This window comes from Cervus canadensis, chromosome 1 (assembly GCF_019320065.1).
Source record: "Cervus canadensis isolate Bull #8, Minnesota chromosome 1, ASM1932006v1, whole genome shotgun sequence".
Classification (NCBI taxonomy): Eukaryota; Metazoa; Chordata; class Mammalia; order Artiodactyla; family Cervidae; genus Cervus; species Cervus canadensis.
The window spans coordinates 37,153,108-37,174,324 of NC_057386.1; the positions used below are offsets into that span (position 1 = coordinate 37,153,108).

The 21,217-nt window shown below is 44.3% G+C and overlaps 1 protein-coding gene across 4 annotated transcripts in view; it reads left to right on the forward strand.

Annotated features, from left to right (window-relative positions):
- SMG6 (SMG6 nonsense mediated mRNA decay factor) overlaps positions 1-21,217 on the forward strand; it is a 196,376-nt gene that overhangs the window by 55,312 nt on the left and 119,847 nt on the right. Inside the window, exon 1 of one of the 4 annotated variants that reach the window (XM_043478122.1) lies at positions 14,694-14,760. The exons of 2 other annotated variants lie outside the window; for them this stretch is intronic. In XM_043478122.1, coding sequence (XP_043334057.1) covers positions 14,709-14,760 — 52 coding nt within the window. In that variant the 5' untranslated portion in view covers positions 14,694-14,708. Of the gene's footprint in view, positions 1-14,693; positions 14,761-14,929; positions 15,076-21,217 lie in introns of those variants that run through there. One more of the 4 variants, XM_043478131.1, reaches the window with a different exon arrangement.

Below are 21,217 nucleotides of genomic sequence, written 5' to 3' on the forward strand. Positions count from 1 at the left end.
CGCTGCAAGTTAACAGAACATCTGGGCCATCATTTTTCTTTCCATTCCTTCTTGGACATGTCCTTCTGGGTGGGTGTTTGCATATGTCAGCTCCTGGACTCTGTGGAGAAGGAACGTTCCAGCCCAGAGCAGAGGTGATCTGTGTCCCCCCCACGGCAGTCAAGATCCTCTTCATCTATGCCTGGCCCTTCCCTGGAGATGTGGTACCTAGGGAGAGCCACAGGGACGGCCTTACGAAAAAGGATGTCCTTTGCTGTTGCCTCTAATTCATTTTTGTATGGGCTCGGTGCTACCCTTGTATAAGTCCTCTTTTCAAAATACCGGAAATGATACTAATAGTGTGATTATTAAAATACTTCTCAAATGTGCTTTCCTTGGGGTCGAGAGACACAGAACTCTTTAAAGAGCTTCAGGCACCCCACAAGGCCCAACAGAGGGGAAACATTTAGATGGTGAAAGAGGCCTTTCCTAAGTTACAGTTTTCCCTGGAGCTCAAGGGGGCAGAAGTCGTGAGATTTGTCCCCCTTCCGATAAAGCAAAGTAAGTTGAGTTGTGCTACATCATTTCACCAGCGAACCTTTCAGGTCTCAGCAGTGATCTTAAAACTCACAAGTTCAAGGCTATTGATAGCTTTATCTCCTCTCATCAGGTGGGCCCTCTGCAAGAAGCCTGCTGGAGTGGGACTGCAGAGAGTTGAGAATCCTACTAGTCTACATTGAAGCGGTTGAGGACAGAGACATTCAAGGGATGTTTGGGTTTCCCTTAGCAGAGGGCCTGCTGTTTATCAGGCACTCAGTAAGCATTCACTGAGCACATGGATGAGGAAGGCCGTGATTCCAGGCCGACTGTCACTGAACAGTGTGTTCCCTTCCTGGCCTGTGTCTAGAATTGCCCTTTGGCGAGTGATGGGTGGTGGCGAGATAGGTGGTTCCCTCAGGGTGATGTCACCGCTGGTCATCGGAGAAGCGGGGCCTTCTCCACGTGCCTCAGCATTTAACACTTCAGCATCCACCCGATTGGCTCATGTGGTGCTGGAGAGGGAATGGTTGACCTAAACCACAAGCACGCCAAGAATTTTAATTTTTTTTTTTTAATTCTGTAATGTAAGGAAATAAAGCTCTCGTTTCTTGAAGAGGAGTAATCGAAGCAGTATATGTGGTAGGGCACCCCTGGAGCCCAACTGCCTCTCCCATCTGTGCCCAATTTGCTCCAGTCTGGCCCCCTTGTTTCTTCCCCCCATTTTCTCTCCGCTCTTGCTCTCTCTCTCTCCGTCTTTTTAAAAAATATGTTTTTATAATTCCTGGAATCAAAACCATTGCAGGCACACACTGTTTTATTTTACTGTATTATTGGATTATACTTCCTATAAATCATTGGATGTTATTCATTGGCCACCACTAGAATAACTTCCCTTTTCTGTCCCCTGGCCCCTTCTTTTTCCTCCTCTTTTTCCTCATCTACCAGTTCATAGAGGAGGCCTCCATGTCAGCCTTGCGGAAAAGCCCTGGTGACAGCAAGAGGGCACCCAAGAGACACTGCTCGTGTGTTCGCCGCTGGGGCTCCCTGTTGTTGGGGAACGTTTAGGGGCTGGCATTGAGCTAGGGCTAGGCTGGCATTCCTTTTGTTATCATTTATGCTTGCTTTTATGGTTTGTTAGTAATCCTGACTTGCAGGAGGCGGTGGGTGGGGGTGCCACCTGCCTGCCTCCAGAGGGATAGAGACAAGGCACCTGTCGTCAGGGGACCCACAGAACTTGACCCCAGTGTGTGGGATGCTTGAGATGGGAGCCACTCACCTCAAGGCTGTGGTCATGTATGCAGGTTGACCCTAGTTTGTGAAGTTACAGTCACAACCAGAATTTCTTTGTCTTCAGCAAACCACCGCCTTAGAGACCTTTGGTAAGGCAGGGTGCTGCCCCGTGCAGTTCACTTCTGTCTGAGTCTCTCACCCGAGCAGAATGTATCAAGTGCCTAATCCCCTGCTTATCAGAACAGCTGTACAGGAATCCACCTCTCGGGAGGGGTAGGCCTGAGTTGAGCTGTGTAAACTGGCCCTCTCATCCCTGCTTGTCTGTCTCTGGTGATAGAAGCCCTTGGGCTCTTTCTCCCCAAGGACCTATGCGTAGATTTCTACAGGTAGTCGGCACTGCCTGACCTTCATTTTCAGGACTGCTCAGTTGAGGGCAGATAAACAAATAAACAGCCAGCTTGGCCCCCAAATTATGTGAGAAATGGATTCGGAGGTCAGAAGAGGCAAGGCTTTAGGAGGCAGACCAGGGGAAGGGTGCATCCCTCTGCTGTGCTCTCTGTCCCTCTGGGGGAGATACAGCTATCAATAGGCTGCTTAGCATGGATTTCTTCCCTCAGAGTTCCCTGGAAAAGAAGGAAAAGCTCAGGAAGTGAGTTTGTCAGGGGGTCTTCCTCTCTTCCCAATTCTGAATTCCAGGGTCCTTATTTTCAGAATGAATCCATTACTTTAGGCTGAGGGAGGAGAAGCAGTTGTGAAAAGCTAAAGACATGAGAAAATTCACTCGTATCAATAAAATTAAGCCTCTTACCATGTTGTTGAAATGATTTCTGGTTTTGCCCCAGGGTTACTGTGTGGTTTGGTGTCCGTGGCTGCTTTGTGGGGCAGTGGAAAAGTGCAGTGTCCCGTCACCACCTCGTCATTACTATGGGCTAGAGACCTCATCTCTGCTGCCATTTTATAGCTTCTCAATTTAATTTTTTTTTTCTTCCTGAATGGACTTATTCTGAAAGAGAGATGTTATTAAGGGGATGCTGGCAGCAGGACTCTCAGCTGCCTTTTCTGAACTCTCCTTAAACTTTTCCTGGGGAGTAAAATTCTACATGTTACAGGGGGCGTAGGCCAGCTCTCTGCTATTTGTTGAATACTGGGGAACATGAGTATGTTCTGGGAGTGGGAATTAGGGGGAGTAAGTTGCACTTTGGACCCTAACCAATTAAACAATGGTCTGGGGAAGAACTGTAAGCTTTCAGAGGTAGTGGCCAGGAATGACAACAGAACAACGTTGTGGTCATACCTGATGAGATTTTATGATTGCTGTATATGTATTCTCATGTGATGTCTCCCATCAGCCTCTGACTCTTTGCAATCCCATCGACTATATATAGTCCATGGAATTCTCCAGGCTAGAATACTGGACTGGGTAGCCTTTCCCCTCTCCAGGGGATCTTACCATCCCAGGAATTGAACCAGGGTCTCCTGCCTTGCAGGCAGATTCTTTACCAGCTGAGCTACTAGAAAAGGCCCTGAGACAGGTGGGACAGCTATTTTGTGTCCTATTTCGTAGATTTACAGACTAGAAACATACCAGAAAGGCTGAGTAACTTTAGGAAGGTCACAAAGGTAGTAAATTACATGCAGGTCTCAAAGGTCCAGCCTCCTGTGTCAGATGGCATACAGAAATTTCTTTGGACCTGATTGAGACAGCTCAACACAGCAAGCAATCGTTCCCACCCTGCCTCACCACCGCCTCCACCCCCCAACCTAAGCAGCTGCATTTTCCCTCTACTAAATAATACAGATACCTTGGCACACTTAAATTCTGTCCTCTTCTCCTTTTCTCTTCCCCAGTTAATATGCTACTGTTGTCAGCTGTTTTAATTCTTTTTTTACTTTTAAACCTTGAAAGACAAATTGTTGTTTTCATTTATATTTTGTTTTCATTATTATCATGATTGTTCTGATGGTAAATATTTGTTTAGACTCACCTGTATATTTACTCCTTTCCTTTCATTCCTTTTTATATTTCAGACCTTCTCCCTGGGATCAGTTTCTTTTCCTTTTTTTTTGGCTGCACCTCCCTGCCTGTGGGATCTTTGTTCCTGGATCAGGGATGGAACTGAAAGCTCAGAGTCCTAATCACTGGACCACCAGGAATTCCCTGGGACCATTTTCTTTCTGCCTCAAGCGTATTCTTTAGAATTTATTTAGTGGCGTTCTTTTGATGACAAACTTTTCCAATTTGTATTTGTCTGAAAGCCCTTTATTTTCCCGATTCCTCTGTATTTACTGGTAATAGAACTCTATGTTAACAGTTGTTTTTCTTCAGCCCGTTGAAGGTACCTTGCTGTCTCTGGGTCATTACTGTTTAAAAGTCAGCCGTCAGTCTTATTATCCTCTTAAAAATAATCTGTTATCTCTGGGTGATTCTTAGGTCTTTTTTTTTTTTTTAATAAACCCTTTGATGTTCTACAGCTTTAATGATTTTCTAGGTTTGTACTTTTTTTTTTTTTTTGGCTGGGGATTTATAGGGCTTCATGTATCTGTGAGTTGATTTCAGCAGTTTTAGAAAATTCTTAGCATTCTTTTTTTACATACTGCATCTGCCCATGCTTTCTCTTCTCCTTCTGTCTTAAATGTCTCTTAAAACTTCTCTTTCATTTTTGACTCTCTCTCTCTCTTTTTTTTTTTTTTTTTGGTGCTGCATTCCTCATAATTTCCTTAACTCTGTCCCTGAACCTTTTCTTAGCTATATCTAATCTGCTAAACATGCCCTGCTGAGAGTTTATTTCAATTATATATTTTTATTTCCAGATTTCTTCCCCCTAAATCTGGTCTTTTCCTATTAGTTTCTTATTTCCTGAACGTATTTGTGAGCTTGTCTTTTATTTATTTTTTAATATAGTAAACGTTATTTTAGGGACTCTGACCAAGGGGTCCTTTTAGGTGAGGTTCTGCTAGTCTCTTATTTCTGCTGGTTGTTGCATATGTGCCTTGTTTCCCGTGTAATTAAAAAGAATTTTTTTTCCCCTGTAATCTGCTAATTTTCTGTGGGAATTCATTAGTGGGAATTCTTGGAGACCTGGGACGAAAATGGGGAAAGGGTTTGAGTTTGCTTTTGTCCACGGTCTGGTGTGAAGAGTCTAAAATAATCATTCTAAGTCAAATGTCTGCTTGAGGGTTTTCAAACCTTTCAGGTAATGGGAATTCAGGGTGTACACCCCTGTGAGGGCTAGTGTACAGTCTGTACTTTCAGAGCATTATTTTTTTTTCCCTTCTAGTCAGCTTCAGGGTTTGATATAGTCAGTTTTCTAGCTAGCTGTCTTATCATGAGGCTGAGGATGGCTTCTGATTCACCTTTGTACTTGGGTGTAGCCCTGTGGGACCTCAGCTTTATGGCAGGTGTCTTGGGCATCCTCTTATGTCGGCTGTACCCACGAAGTCTCGGAAACCCAGCGCTCAAGTTCAGCAGGTAGCAGATTTTCTTAGGGTGAGGCCTGGCTCTATCCCACGCTTAACAGCTCTAGTTTTCTGTCTTTACTCAGTCCCTGGCCAGAGGATTCCTTTTTAATTTATTAACTCACCACTGCTTTCTAGAAGGATTTTAAAGATGCTCTTTCCAGGATAATTAGTTGTTTCATTGGGAGAGTAGACCTAGGTTCCTAGTCTGCCTGCCGTGTTGCTAGAGGAAATGCTGTTATTCTTTTTTTCTTTGAAACGTCAGACTCAAGCATTTTTTCCTAACCTCTGCCTGTGAGCAGTGTGACAGAGGCACCTGTATGTCAGGTGGTGAGAGCATGGTAGGCTGGGCTTCCAGAGAGCAGCTCCTTTTCCAGCTCCTGCAGCCTAGTTTTATGGCAGATGGTTTATGGGCTCAGACTTTTTTATTTTTCCAAGAGATGGTCAAGGTACACACTACTCAGAGGACTAATTGACAGGTGGGGAAGAAAGGTAATGGAAGGCAGGGAGAGAGGCCTGTCGCTGAAATGATAGAAGCCATTTATTGCCAAAAGGGTGTGAGCTAGGGATCTGGACAAGAGTGCTCTCTAGTTTCAGCCATATCACACTCCAGAGCTGGTAAACTCTGTTGGCCCATAAAATCCTTTCCATTAGTCAGGGTGCTCTGTGCCCTTGTTCTTGACTGCTGCCGTCCTTAGAGCTGTTTGGTTGGATTGTATGTCCCAGTTTCCTTTTTAGAAGGCAGATTGTCATATGGTTAGGAATTTATTTACTGTAACTGGAGTTTTCTGGCTTCTCGAGTCCCCTCTTCAGATATCAGACTCCCATCTCCAAGCTTAGTTCAGAAACTGCCCATGTGATCTCTTGCCCCAAGTGCCAACAGCAGATGCAGCGATTGACACGCTGCAGGGAGTTTCCAACTGCTGGGCAGGTTTCTGAAATCCAGACACGTGCTGTTCACACGTTGGCTTCTGAAGCAAGGATCAGCGGTTGGAAGAGGGGAGGGGCTGGCAGGCCTGGAGGGAGAAAGATCTTATAATGCCTGCCCAGGGCTTAAGGCTGTGTCAGCTTTCTTCATTCCTCCTCCAGCTGGCGTTGGCAGGGCAGAGTAAATCACTGTGGAGTGGTTATGAGCCCAGCTCACTAGGGGCTTCTCTGAGGCACACCTGTGACGTCATCCCGTTATCACTGCTTGTTCTGCATAACCTCTTTCCACCTCTCCCCTGAGAGAGGGTGATGCCCAGAACTCGTGTCAGGGCAATGAACAGAGAGAAATGTTTGGTAATCATTTCGAGATGCCTGCTAAGGACACGGTTGCAGGACATTGACACATTCTTCAAGATTCCACACTGAAAGCAAAAACCCTCTTGCAAACATGCCCTGGATACCCTTTGTGAATCAAACTTGTTTTTAAACACGAAGAGAAAGATGATCCAGAAAGACTTGAAACTCCTAACTGTGGTCTCTCCTGTTCCCATTTCCCCTTTGTACAGACACATACACACACACATAGTCTGCTTTCCAGAAAGACTTGAAACTCATAACATGTACTCACACACACACAGTCTGCTCTCCACAGTCCTCTGCTGGCTTCCCATTTCTCTCAGAGCAAAAGCCGTGATGGTCTTCACAAGGCCTTCCTGTGTGGACTCTCCCTTCTCCCCACAGCCCTCCTTGCTGTCTCTGGTCTCATTCAGACCACATCCTGACTTGCTTACTTTGTTTTAGTTACTCCGGCCTTCTTGCAGGTCCTGTGATGAGCCAGGGGCTTCTCCCACCTTTGGGCCTTTGCATTAGCAGTTTCCTGTACTTGGAAGTGCTTTTTCTCCAGCCGTCTGCATGGCCTATATATCTCATCTCCCATAAGTCTGTTCAAATCTTAGCTCCACGTGACTTACTCTGACCATTCTGTTAACACTGCTGCACTCCCTCTTTGTTCTCCTATCATTCCCATCCTGCTCTGCTTTTCTTTTCCATAACACTTGTTCTCTAAACACTAGATAACTTACTTGTGTATATCTTTTTTTTTTCATTTTTTGTTGCACATTTTTCAAAAGAATTTATTAAGAAACAGGAAAAAAAGGATATAAAGTATACAATCAAAGAAATGAAAGAGTTTACAGCATGGATTCTTCAGGCCGGTGGCAACTAAGAAATATTTGCTGGGCCGACGCCAAGGGTACGGAGGCCCCAATTCCATTTTCAGTCCCATTTCTCTTGGCTGCTAACCCAACCAGCTCAAACCTCCTCCGAAGAGAAGTCAGATTGCCTTCCAAAATCTCCCTGAACTACTGCCCAGTTGCCCTTACAGCCCTTCTCGGCCTGGTCCCTGATTCCTCACCTAGGCTTCAGGTGAAGTCAGCCAGACCCTTCTCCACTCCTCCAGTCACTCTGTGGTTCCTCAATCTATTTTTGTTCCCATCCAGATTCATTTAATTAAACTACATTCATGAACCAATTGGGCTGGCTTGTTCTGCTGCCTTTGGTCAAGTTACCTGTTTTTCTAAGCCTACATCTGAACTTGACCTTTCTCCTGTTGGGAACGACTTCTTGAGCAGTGTCTGGCAGCTCCCTGCCCCAGTTAGTCCAAGGCTAGTTTCTCCCCCAGACAGAACTCTGCACCCCTGTCTAACCTCCCACTTAACTTCCAGGTGGCTCTGGTTCTCAGCTAACCTGCCTGGGTGGTGGTTTAGTCGGTAAGTTGTGTCTGACTCTTGAGACTCCGTGGAGTGTAGCCTGCCAGGCTCCTCTGTCCATGGGATTCTCCAGGCAAGAATACTGGAGTGGGTTGTCATTGCCTTCTCCAACTGGTGTGTATCTTTATTATTTGTTTTCCCTCATGACTCCTCTGCTAGACTGCAAGTTCCTGCATTTAGGGATCCCTGACTTGTTTTACCCACTGATTTATTAATTGTGAGTACCCAGTGCCTCGTGTGCTGTGAGTTCTCAACAGGCAGGTTTTGTGCCGTGCTGTGCTTAGTCGCTCAGTCGTGTCTTTGCGACCCTGTGGACTGTAGCCCGCCAGGCCTCTCTGTCCATGGGGATTCTCCAGGCAAGATTACTGGAGTGGGTTGCCATTCCCACCTCCTGGGGATCTTCCCAACCCAGGGAACAAACCCAGGTCTCTCTCACTGTAGGTGGATTCTTTACCATCTGAGTCCCCAGGGAAGCCCAAGTAGGTTTTGACTTGAGTTCACATCAGGAATAAAGTTGGTCAGCAGTCAGTCTAGACATTCAAAGTTGAGTGGCAAGGTCACGGGGCATCTGCTCTTTTGGCCATTGCTTATAATCATGTTTTTTCTTGGTTTTTGTTAAGGTGCCACTTCTGAATATGTCGTTTCCAAGTGCCTGTTTTATATTCTGACATTAAATTAAAATACATTAAATGTGTCTTGGTGTTTACTGTTAATACTGGAGTCACTGTCTTCATGGCTCTGGAAGCAGAATTGCTTTGAATACAACATAAGTTCTGTCCCCTTTCGTCTCCTAAATCTTTCATCATTAATTCTCTGTCCTTTCTTCCTGCCCATAAATATTCTTTTATTTTTCCTTGTCTACTCATTTACCATATTTTTTTACCCTCACCTTACTGGAGCAACTGTGTCCTGTTTTTTGTAAGCTAAATAATTTTTTAAAATAAGTTTTCACCTTTTGGGTTTTGTTGAGTGCTGAAAAAAAAAAAAAGAAAAAAGGTGGAAACCACCTATAAACCATCTTCCCAGCCAATGACATTCCTTCCTATATGTATGTGTGAATATTCAAGTTTTACAGTTGAAAGTATACTGAGTATAAAGTGTTTGATTCTGTTTTCACTTGTTTTATAAGTATTCAGTTATAAAATTCTTTGTAAATATATTTAACGGCTGAATAATATTCTCATGTAAATGTGTTAACATTAATGTAATCATCACCCTGTTTTCACATATTTCCCCCACTTTTCTTGGATTATAAATAATGCTTTAATTAACATCTTTTAATAAATAGGGAACATGCTTTTCCTTTTATTTCATTGGACTGTATTTTTAGAAACTAACTTTTAGGTTTAAAAGGTTTGAAGCCTTTTAACGCTTTTGATACATGGTGTGTTGGATTACTTTCTTAAGAAGCTGTGCCAGCTTACAGTCTTAGCAGCAGTGTTTGAGACCGCCCAGTGACCACCTCTTGCTAGCACTGAGTATTGTTAATGTTTTATAGTCCTTAGCACAATGTCGGCATTCATAAAGTTGTTGAATAAATGATAGAAGAAAACCTGTTTTTTTCAGTAGACTTTATTTTTTAGAGAGGTTTTCAATTCAAAGCAAAAATGGAATGGAAATACAGAGAGTGCCATACTATCTCCTGCCCTAAACGTGCACAGCTTCCCTTGCTATCAACATCCAGAACGAGTGGTTCATTTGTTACGGTTGATGAACCTGATCATCATTATTACCTAATGTCCATCGTTCACCGTAGAGTTCTCTCTTGGTGGTGTTCTGTGGCTTTAGACCAGTGTTATCATACAGTATAGTTTTATTGCCCTGAACGTTTGTGCTCTGCCTGTCCATCCCTCCCTCCCTCCCTCCTCCTAACCTCTGGCACCACTGATATTTTTACTGTCTCCATAGTTTTGCTTTTCCAGAATGTCATAGAATTAGAATCATACAGTAGGTAGCCATTTCAGATTGGCTTCTTTCACTTAGTCATGGCTTGACAGCTCTTTTTTTTTTTTTTTTTTTAAAGCACTGAGTAGTATTCCATTATTTGAGTAGACCACAGTTGATTTATCCATTAACCTACTGCAGGATATCTTGGTTGCTTCTAAATTTCGGCAATTATGTATAAGACTGCTATAAACATCTGAGTGCAGGTTTTTGTGGGGACTTAAGTTTTCAACTCATTTGAGTAAATACCAAGGAGTGTGATTGCTGGGTCATATGGTAAGACTGTGTTTAGTTTTGTAGGAAACTGCCAAACCGTCTTCCAACCTATCCTGTTTTCAATTGCATTTCTTTGATTATTGGTGAGAGTGGACATTTTTTCCTGTGTCTTATTAACCATATATAGTTCTGTGTGGTCCTGTTCTCTGCAAATTTTTTCATTCCTCCCTAATATTTTTCCTACCAGTTTACTTGAGCTTTATAGATAGTTAATATAGCAAGTCCTTTCTGTGTTCATTGGTGATTTTCTTACTTGTATTTGATTCTTAATTATATTTGTTTTTTTAATGTACCAAAGTTGTAAAAAGTTTTTATAGTTAAAAATGTTATCCTTTATGATTTACTTCATTGCTCTTAAAGCTTAAAAAAAGAGATGTTTTTAGGCAGTTCTGTGAATGTATTTTCATTTCCATCAGCTGGAGGGAATTCTAGCCCCATTTGTAATTTCATTTAGTTGGTAAGAGATGTGAGGAACCCTACGTGCTTAATGAAATAACACCCGAGAGTTGTGACAGTAGATCTTCTGCATCAGAAAGTTCTGGACCAGCATAGCAGCCCATTTTTATACATTTCGCGGAGTAGGGTGGCGGTGGAGTCACGAGGGGCTGCCTGTCAGGAGTCAGACCTTTCCCCTCCCCTCACCTCCCCTCACCTCAGGTGACTGCTTGCCAGCTGGGAAGAGCTCAGGCCTCGACGGTTGGCCTGGGCGTGTAGGTGAGTGGTTGTGTGGTCTTGCCATTTCAGGGAGGAAAGAATGATGTTGCCTTTTGTGGCCGTCCTGCCTGTCACTCAGGAATGAATTGTCAGTGTGTAACAGAGTGTTAATAAGGAAGTGCCATCTTTATTTGGTAGCCAAAGCTCCGGGAGTAAACAGTCTATGGAGCAGAATTGCAAGGACTTAAGGCTGTGCCAGTGGGGGTGGTGCACAAGCCACCAGCACATGGAACTAGACTCAGCCAGAGACGTTTGGATACAGATGTTTCCCATAATCTCTGATAGCCCTTTCCATTGGTTAGTCTTGCCTTTGGAAGCACTGTGGGTTTCCCAGGTGGCACTAGTGGTAAAGAACCCGCCTGCCAAGGCAGGAGATGTAAGAGACGCAGGTTCGATCCTCGGGTAGGGAAGATTCCCATGGAGGAGGGCATGGCAGTCCACTCCAGTATTCTTGTCTGGGAAACCCTATGGGCAGAGGAGCCTGGCAGACTGCAGTCTATAGGGTCCCACAGAGTCGGACACGACTGAAGCAGCTTAGCATGCACTCACGTGGGAGGTGTACCAGGGCAGCATCTCTGTGGAATCAGTGCACCTGACTGACTTGGGCTTAAGGATGTGCTGAAGGAGGATAAAGGAGAATGAAATACCTTTGAAATTTCTTTGCTTTAAGGAACTCAGAGAGTTACAGGGCTGGAACAGATGTGCGTGTGCTGCCAAGTCAGGGGAGTCAGATCATCACATTTCTGTTTCCTGGGTGAGTGACTCCTAGGGGTGGGGTCAGCTGCCAAAAACATGATCTCTCCTTCCTCTGAAGGCTGTGTGGTCTCATGATTATGAACTTTGCAGTTGATCACATTTTTGTAAAATAATACATGTTATATACACATTTCAGCAGAGAAGACTGATGGATATACATCAAAACTTAATCATAATTCCCTGGGATAGATTAAAGGTGTCTTTAATTTTCTTTGTTTTCTTTGGGTTCTTGTAGTTTCCTATAGTGATTGCAATATTTTTGTATTAAAGTTATTTTTAGAAATTATAATGACAAAAAAATTGAAGTTAGGTAAAATTAGGTTCTAGCTCTGATTGTGTTATTTGCTGTATCATGCAGATTAGTTAACAGCTTCTAAATCTTGTTTTTATATCTGGTACCTTGAGCATAGAAGACATTTATTAAATATTTACTGATTTAAACCTTCTCACCATAATTGTCTGCCACTGATCGCCAGTATCTCTCTCCTTCCCTTACAGGAAGATCCTATTTCCTCTCTTTAACTTGAGGTTCAAACAAAGCAACTTTGATTTTGAGGGTTTAGTATTTTGTTTTCTTTTGACATTGCTGATTCTTCTCTCTTCTTTCATTCCAGAAGAATCAATAACCTAACAGACCAACTACAGGATATTCAGCTGTTCTAAAAAATGCAATTATTTTAGCTTCATTAGATACATAGATCCCTCAACTAGGGTATTTACTCCGTGAGAACAAGAGAAGAGTGCATATTTTATGAAATCCCTAACAGTATCAAAGCTAGCTTCAGAATTAGGTACTTAATCATTAATTATCAATTGATTAACTTACCAGGGTTTGGGATTATATAAAATGAGTTTATAACTAAATTTTTTTTAAAAAATTGATATCTTTCTTGCAGCCAAGTAAATATGCGTATTAAAAAACTTACACACACACATATACATGTACTCCCCGCTGGCCTCCCCACCCCCAGACCTGAGGCCACCCTGTGCAGCTTGTGGGATCTTAGTTCCCAGACCAAGGATTGAACCTGGGCTCCCTGTAGTGGAAGCCTGGAGTCCTAACCACTGGACTGCTAGGGGATTCCCAAAGATGTTGCTTTGTTTTTAAGACATTCTGTTATGATGGCCTTATGCAGTCTCCATGGTGACAAGGCATCAGTACCTTCCCTTTGAGATGGCAGTGCTACAGTGAACTGCTTTGAGAAACCAGGAGTAAGATCTTCAACATACTTCTCCTCCCTTTTTTTCTTTGCCCCAAACTATGGGGCCCTCCTCTCCCACTGAAGACAGTGGGAAGACACATTTGTAAAGACATTCCCCTTAATTAACTAATGCCCTGTAGCCCATGGCTGGTGCTCCTTCCCACGGGAGGCGGAGCACTTCAGTCAGCCATCGTGGTACCTGCTGTCAGTTTCACCCTTGCTCTGGAGCCCTTAAAGGCGAGGAGCGTCCTGTTGGGAAGTGGTGGAAATGCCTCCACATATGTGTGCTATTTCTTTAAAAGAAAGTTGAGCGGAAGTGATGCTGTGGGGAACATCTGCACTCGGGCCGAGCGGAGAGCGAGATGCGCTGCAGCTGGTGTAAGGCCCTGGCAGGCTGAGGCGCTGCTGTCTGTTGGGGTTTACTTCTGTCTACATTGAAACATGGCTTTGGGAGGGGGTTGGTGGCCCGCTGCCAGCCTCAGTTAGCCTGCCCTTCTCTTTCCTCTTTCCTCCTCACTCCCCCCGCCCCAGCTCCCCTCCCTCATGCTTTAAAGTCACATTTCCAGGCCAGACGTAGAATTAATCTCTGGGCACTTCACATTGCTGGCAGCTGAAAGCAGGATGTGGGATCTTTTTTTCTCTCTCTTTCTCTCTCTCTGCGTCTTGGCTGACTTTTTTACCTCTCGAAGAATTTGGAAGGCCGTGAGACCCCCCCCCCCCCTCCAAGTACTGTGGAGTTTTTCAGCACGCTGATCACCCTGCTGTGGCTTCACCCTAATAGACTTCATATGTTGATGCAGTTGACATCAGTATCAAACTATTTTACATGTGATCTGGTGTATTTCCTGAGGAAATCTGCAAGATATTTATTAAGAACTAATAAAATAAACCTCTCCATGAGTTTTTAGGTAGTTTTCAATTTTTCATGTCTCTCTCGTTTCCTCTTATCAATGAGTTGCTATTTTCTCTCTCTACTCTGACCATCGCAAAAAGGAAACAAAAATAAATGTTTTAAACTGTTCCTGAAGCGACAGAGAGGGAATAGTTCTGCCATGATGTATCAGCCAGGGCTGTATTTTTAGTGCCGCATTGTAGAAACTAAAAATATCCTGTTATAGTGGATCCTTTTTATAGGTCTGTGTGTGTGTGCGCGCGCGTGTGTGTGTATGTGTGTGTTTATAATGTTGTACGCACAAGTGCCTTTGTGCATCGACAGCCGCTCTTCCCATTACAGCTGGACTCCATTAGTCCTTGAAAATTAATGTAATCCCAGTTAAGAAAAAAATTAATTACTCTACCAGAGCTGCATTATATCCAAAGCTAGTGTTAGCTCCCTAGCTGGCAGCTTAGTTTGAGAGGCTCCAGGGGCCCACGGAGCTGTGGCTTTGGTGTCACAGCCCTTGCTGTCGGGTTTTTCCCATTGAGATCATTCCTCAGTCCTTCCTTCAGGGTCAGGCATGTGATGTGCTGAGAGTTAGTGCAGACCCCGCCTCAGTGAGCCGCCAGGTTTCAGTCTGGTCGTCCCCAAAAGGCGTGTCCGCCACAGGCTTCACTCACCTGCCATGGCAGGTTTTCTTATCAGGATTCCTTAAAAACGAGGTTCTTTGGCAGCACTTGATTTTTTTTTTTTTTTTAGTTTTCTCTGGAGGAGAAATACTGTTTATCAGAGCCTCAGAGAGGCACAGGATTTGCCTTTGAGGGCTCTTTGTGGACAATTAAAAATGACAGTCACGCCTTGTTCTTGCTTTCTCTCTAAGCTTGGACTAGTTTGTCTCATACACACCTTCTGTTACAAATGAGCATGTCAGAGTTGACTGCTCGTTTCTAGTCAGACTGCTCTGCACCAGCCCTGGATGAGGGGCCGGCTGGCTCAGCGGGTGAGGAACATTTCCAGCTCTGTAATCAGTGTTCTGGGATGGGGTGCAGGGCACGGCCCAGAAGTCGATGCAGTCGGCCTCGCCTTCACGGTACAGCTCTTGTGCAATTGCCCACATTTGTTGTTGTTTTGTGTCTTTTTCTTCTTTGGGGGCTAGATTGGGGGGTGGGGAGGCAAGGAGAGGGAGAGAGGGATAGGTGGGAAGGATGGTTGTTTATTTCCTTACTGGTCAGACTCTCCAGGCTCTCTGCTGAGAGTCCGGCCAGGATCCATCTGTCTTGGACTGCAGCTCGCTTTTTCTGCTGAGCTGGGGCGTGGGCAGCACAGGCCTGTGTAACCCGTGACAGGCCTCCCCAAATGCCATGATGGCATGGATCCTCTCGGGGCTGTTCAGAACAACAGCAGGGTTAGTGGCGTTTTGTTTCTTTTGGGGCACGGGTTCAGCCTCTTCTGCGGCCCTCCTATCCCCTCCCTCTGGTGACTCCCTATCCTCCCCCGGGCCCCCTCCCCATCCCAGTCTCGCTGACAACTGGTTGAGTCCTTGGCTTCCTGTACTTGATCCCCAGGCAGTGTACTTCAGTAAAAGTAGTAATTAGGCCTTTTACAAATTTATTTTATTAGTGAAGAGAGTTAGTAGGTAATGGGCTGTAATTCTAACACAGCCAGTTTGGAGATTAATAAAAAATTTAAAAAGAGCAGTTTTTACCAGAGGCAGTGGGCCTGTTATTTCGAGTACTCAGTTGAGCCGAAATCAGAGCAGCGTGGGACCCGTGGCGGGCTGTGCTGCTGGGAGGGTGCAGGGCCACGTTCCTTGTTGTTACAGTCTGTGCAGTGCCCGTCCTTGAGGGTGTTTTACGCTGGCATTGGAAAAAAGGAAACCTTGTTTTCCAAGAACTCTGCTCTCTCTCAGCTTGATAAGCATTTAAAAATAAAAGCTGCACAATTGAAATTGGCAGTGCATCCTCATTCTTTTGTCTCTCTGTTTATTTTTTTCCCTCATCCCTCAACATGTGTGCTACAGCCCATGGTTATTACACCCTCAAGAATGATGGCCTGGAACTCAGCAGACTTGCACCAAGGTCTGCCCGCCCTCCATTCGCCGTTTGAAGCTGGCTGAGGCATCGGGGCCCAGCACTGAGAGGCCGGGCGGATCAGCCTCCACAGCTCCATCTGTGGCACATTCCCTTTTCCCCTGAAGCTGCTGCCTGGAATTTTTAGCTTCTCCAGAATCCTGATTGTCAAGCCCAATCTTTCTTGTTAGTTTTTGCAGTTAACTTAATTGATTTGTTTACCTCTCCATTGGAGGAGCTCAAAAAGTGCTTTGGCACTAATCAGGAGCAGTCCTGGCTTTTTAAATAAGATTCTTCTGAGCTGAAATTGTATAATACTGACCCAGAGAGAGGAACAGCTCCTATGGCTTAGGCTAGGGTGATGGTAAGTCCTGGTTTGCCGAGTGATTGCCTGCCCCTGTTGATGAGTTACTAATAGCACACCCTTTTGCCCTCCCCAGTATCCCAGTTTAGGAGGTAGATTTTAGCATCACCCTAACTTAAATGAATTTAGAAAAAGACAGGGGGAAAAAAAAACCCACCCCAAACCAAAAAAACAACTCACTACAAACTGTTAATCCTTTGTCTAGAAATGTAATGGCTTGTAAGTCAGCGCCAAATCCTGCCCTAAGCATTGCATGCGGATTCCACTGGAGTCATGCACATGTGACCTCAGAAAGAATTGCCATATCTCTGGCTCTGTGAGCAAGGACTGGCCTTCCTGCTTGAGTAGGTCCTGGTCAAGCCAACTTTGAAACACCGTGTCACTTGCTTTAGCATTTCTGGTTATCATTGCCTACTTGGTTGAGTCAGAATCTGGAGTTAGCTTTTGGTGGGGTGTGGTTTCAGGTTTGCCGATTTTCCCAGTTGATGCCTGTGAAGGCTTGGTGCCTGATGTAACTGAATAGGGTGTTACTTCAGGTTAGTAGTCCTTGTTTTTGCTTGGCTGGTTGGGCTGAACCTGGTATTACCGTTTCCCAAAGAATATTTTTGGTTTGAAAACTGAAGGTCAGCAGTTCGCAAGCGCCGCACTTGAAGCCAACTCTGTGGTCTGTCTTGTGCCACTGGGCCAGCAGCACTGCAGCCCGAATCGATTGATCTGCGGCAGTATGAGGCCACGAACAGCAACTGCCAGACAAAACTCCATCTCACCCCACTTCCCCGTCCAACCTGTCTCTCTGCCCAGATCCCCTTTCTTTTTCCTCGTATGTCTGTCTCACTCTTAGTTATGTATTTCGCTTTTTTGGGTCTGTCTTTTTCCATCTCCCTGTCTCTTTCCATAACAGTTTTTAATAATGTTTTAGTTAGTTCCAGCCTTTTCCCTGAATGGATCCCATTGGAAAATGCATTTGAAAGGAAACAGTTATACACTTCCCTTCCTTTGAAACTCTGTTGGCACCTTTTCCAGTGCAGTAAACCATACAACATGTATTTTCAAAGTTTCCAAACACAGACACACTGGCGTTAAATTTATGAAAAAATATTGAATTATTCAACTGTATGGTAACTGTGACTTTCAGAGATGCTGATCAGATTTGAAATTGGTGCTGACTTTCGGAATTCCTGACAAGTTTGAGATCTCTGAAGGAAATAGAGCCACACCAGCTCTTGGGCATCTGTGATGCCTTGGCCTTGGATTGCAGGACTCAGGGTAAGGGACACAGGTGTGAGAATCCCTCCAGCCACACCTGCAGGAAAACAGGGAAAGCCAGTGAGCCACTGAATATGATGCCTAGTTATGTTGGGCACAGGAGCAGAAATAAAATTGTTTACTCTGGTCTAGGACTGGAGGTCACATAACACCTGTTTGTGTGAGATGTCATTTACTTTAGGGTGCCGTGGCTAAGAAGAGCTTGTTTATTTGTATTCAAAGCAATGATGATGTCACTGATGTCTGTAAGTGACCTCCCTCCTCCCTCCTTATACCTGTGGCCTTCTGTCCCCACCCTTCAAAAAAGTGTGCTAGGATCAGTCTATTTAAATACTGTGGATTTGACTGAGGTTTGAATTTGGTCCATAGGGACAGTGAGCCTTCTCAAGGATCCCAGCTGTTAATTCAGAGGATCCCTGGGAATATGCTTGAAAGAAGCCTTTCAGAAGAAGGTTTCTTCCAAATTGCTTAAGCAGCTGAACTCTGTCTTGGCTCACTTATGTTCATGTACTGGACCGTTTCAGCTTTTCTTTGCTTACCAGTCCAACAGTGGATCTGCCTCAGGGCACTCAGGTAGAGTCTGTGCCTGTCGCTGTAGGACAGAAGCTGCCTAAAACAACCCAGCAAAAGCTGAGCACCCTGCAGACCATGTGTCCCACTCAGCTCGATTAACCAGGGTTTGTTAAGCATTTGTTGTGTCGTGTCTCGTTCCTCTTAGCTCTTCTGGTAGTATTTGCCTTTGTTGACAGGAGACTTTCCTGAAGTGCTTTTGATGATAATGACTGTATTCTCTGTTCTCCCCTTTCTCTCTGCCTATGTCTTGGGTCTTCCTTTCCTTATCCACACATGAAATAACAGCCCTTTTTATTATCTTGGCCTTCCTCTCTTCAGCCTTTCCCCATTGGTGTATTGTAAAATCCCATGGTTTTAATTGTCACCTTTCTGTGGGTCGCTCCCAAATCTCTTTCCTGCCCAAAACTTCCCTGAGCTCTAGCCCACATTTCTGACTCCTTGTTGGATGATTTTACCTGGAATCTCAAGCTTGCTAAAAATTGATTCATCCTGTTTCTCACATGTTGCAAGTCAGGTTTCCCAGGAAGCATACTCCTAAGATGGAGGTTTGCATCCCCAGGAAGTTATTTGGGGAATGCTCTCAGGACCACTACCCGAGGGGGCATGATGGAAGCAGGATGGGGAACAGAGAGAAGTTGAACTTCACTGCCAATGTAACAGAGGCCTTAGCCAGTCCTCTACGGAGCTCTGGAGCTGCTTAAAGGGGCTAACCCTTCAGAGTAGTCCCAGATTAGGCCAACGGGGCTGAATCATTATATGCCCTCCCTCCATCCACCAGTCGATGAATGTGAGTTATGGCTGGGCAGGGGGAGTGACATTGGAGAAGCGCTTTTCTCCAGCTGAGAGCAGGTCTGGGAGAGGGATCAGCTGAGATCTGCGGCTGCCAGTACTTGCGCCAGCTGGGAGAGCGAGCGTGTTGGTCCTGGGGGGAGTCTGGGCCGTGCACCAGGTCAGCCCCCACCCCGGAACTGCTCCTCCGGTGCCATTGTTCTCTTACTGGTACCAGTGTCCTCCATTCATTCATACTGTCTTGGCCTCACTGTTTCTAAGTTGAGATGTAATTTACGTAAAACAGTTAAGCACAGATTTTAAGCTCTTGGTTTGATGAGCTTTAACAAATGCCAACCCCACTGTCTAGTCTTTTTTACCTTGTGTGTTAAGAGTGTTTGAAAATGACAAGAACCAACTTGAAGTAGCTTAAGCAAGAGAGGAAATGTATTGCAAGGAACTTGAGGACAAGGATATTGTCCTGCAAAAGGGACTGGAGCCAGGAAAGCCTTTTTCTACACCTCTGCTTCCTTCTGCTTGCCCCCCTTCCTGGCAAATGGTAAAGGTTCAGTAAATAGTAGCTCTGTTATATCATTTTTGTATATCGTATTTTTAGTTATCTCACCCTTTTAAATGACTATGTGTTTTATTATGCATATGTCCCCTAATTTATTTAAACAGTCCTGGACACTTAGGTTGTTTGCAGGCTTTTCCTGTCCAAACTTTGTGATAGTGACTTTCTTCATTCATTTCACACATTAGCTATATCTCTTAAGGTAGTTTTCACTTTCTTCTTTGGTTCATAGTTAACTATGCACGGGGGATCCTATTAGATTTCAACTCCTTGAGGGTCCAGCTTCATGTCTGACTCATCTTTGAAAGCTCGGTGCCTAGCTTAGGGCTGTTGCACATAGTGGCTGCTTAGTAAAGACGGACTGTGCTTAAGGAAATGGATTAGTCCACTGCTTAGTGAGGTGCTACTCAGGACAGATCGTCTCCTTTGACCAGGCACTGTGGCAAGTGCTCGGGATTTACAGGATTCCGCCTGTAGACCCTCCCCTCGTGGGATTTCCGGCCTAGTGGAGAAGCTTGATAAATCCTGTGTTGGAGTGGCTTTGAGCCACCTGCTAGGGGCATGTTATGGATGGAATTGCTTTGAGCCCAGACACAGGAGGCCTGTCGGGGAGCACAGCACAGGTTTAATGTATTTTGGGTCTTGAAGGAAGGACTTAGATAATGGAGAGGAAAGAGGGTGGGCTTCGGAGAGGGAGGGTGGAAGAATGGCCATTCAGGGCCACAGAGGCGGCAGGTTTGCTATTTTATTTCCTCTTGGCTGTTCTCACTTGTCTTTTGGGCCCACTCTAAAGGGTAAGGCAGTGCTCTAAAAATAAATCTGTTAGGTCTTTTGAACCAAGCAGAAGCAGGTCAGTTCTGTCCTCCAAATGGAGGAAATCTCACCAAGAAGATGAAGTTGAGCTGGTGCTTAAAGACTGCCTGTTTGGCAGGGGGTGCTAATCCCAGAATTACTGAGCTTTGTTCTCAGCACCAGTGTTCAAATATAAATTTAGCTTTTAAATCGCTTTGCCCTATAGCATGCTGTTGAATTTTTGTTTTGGAAATATCCCAAAAATGTACATAAATCAAAGTTTACAGTTTAGACCATTTCCCTTTCATATCCACCCATTATGTTTATGCATGTATGTACTTAAGAGCGTATATATTTTAATGTATCATTTGGTCTTCTTAAAATAAGACTTTTATAGCATATGTCATGTTCCCATTGATCTAAGATTCTTTAGGATTTTAGGATACTCAGCCTTTCATCATCAACTGCAAGTAGCTCTTGCATTTGGTTTTCTCTGACCCTTGGTCTGTGTTGCAAACTGAGTTTTGGGCAGATATGTTAGACATCAGCGATCTCTCTACTTAAGGAAACCCTTTGTGGAGGCTTTTGAAATAAGTATTACAGTCTCCTAATTTAGCATTATTTTAACTTAGTTTTAAAGAGTTTCTTAAAGCATTATATATCTATCAATATATAGAATATTCCTATGTATGTTTTTGGAAAAACATTCTTAGACTGTGATATATATTTTGTCTCACCACACACGTAACTTCAGGATAATATTTATTGGATATCTTTTAATAGTATGTGGTATAATGCCATGTGTTATAAAGGCCTTTCCAAGATTATTACTCCCCCCCCCCCCACAGTATCCTTTGCACAGAGTCAGTGTTAAAAAATTATTTTAGGGACTCCCTTTGGTGGTCTAGTGGTTAAGACTCCAAGCTTCCAATATAGGGGGCACAGGTTTGATTCCTGGTCAGGGAATGAAGATCCCACGTGCTGCATGGTGAGGCCAAAAAAAAAAAAAAAAAATTATTTTAGAACTCAGTGCTGAGAAAAGATTTGTTTTTCCTGAGGAACTGATATACTTATTCCTTTCCAATACTGACAAGTATACTATTGTTGGTGTTTCCTTTTCTGCTTTGACTGCCAGGAAAAT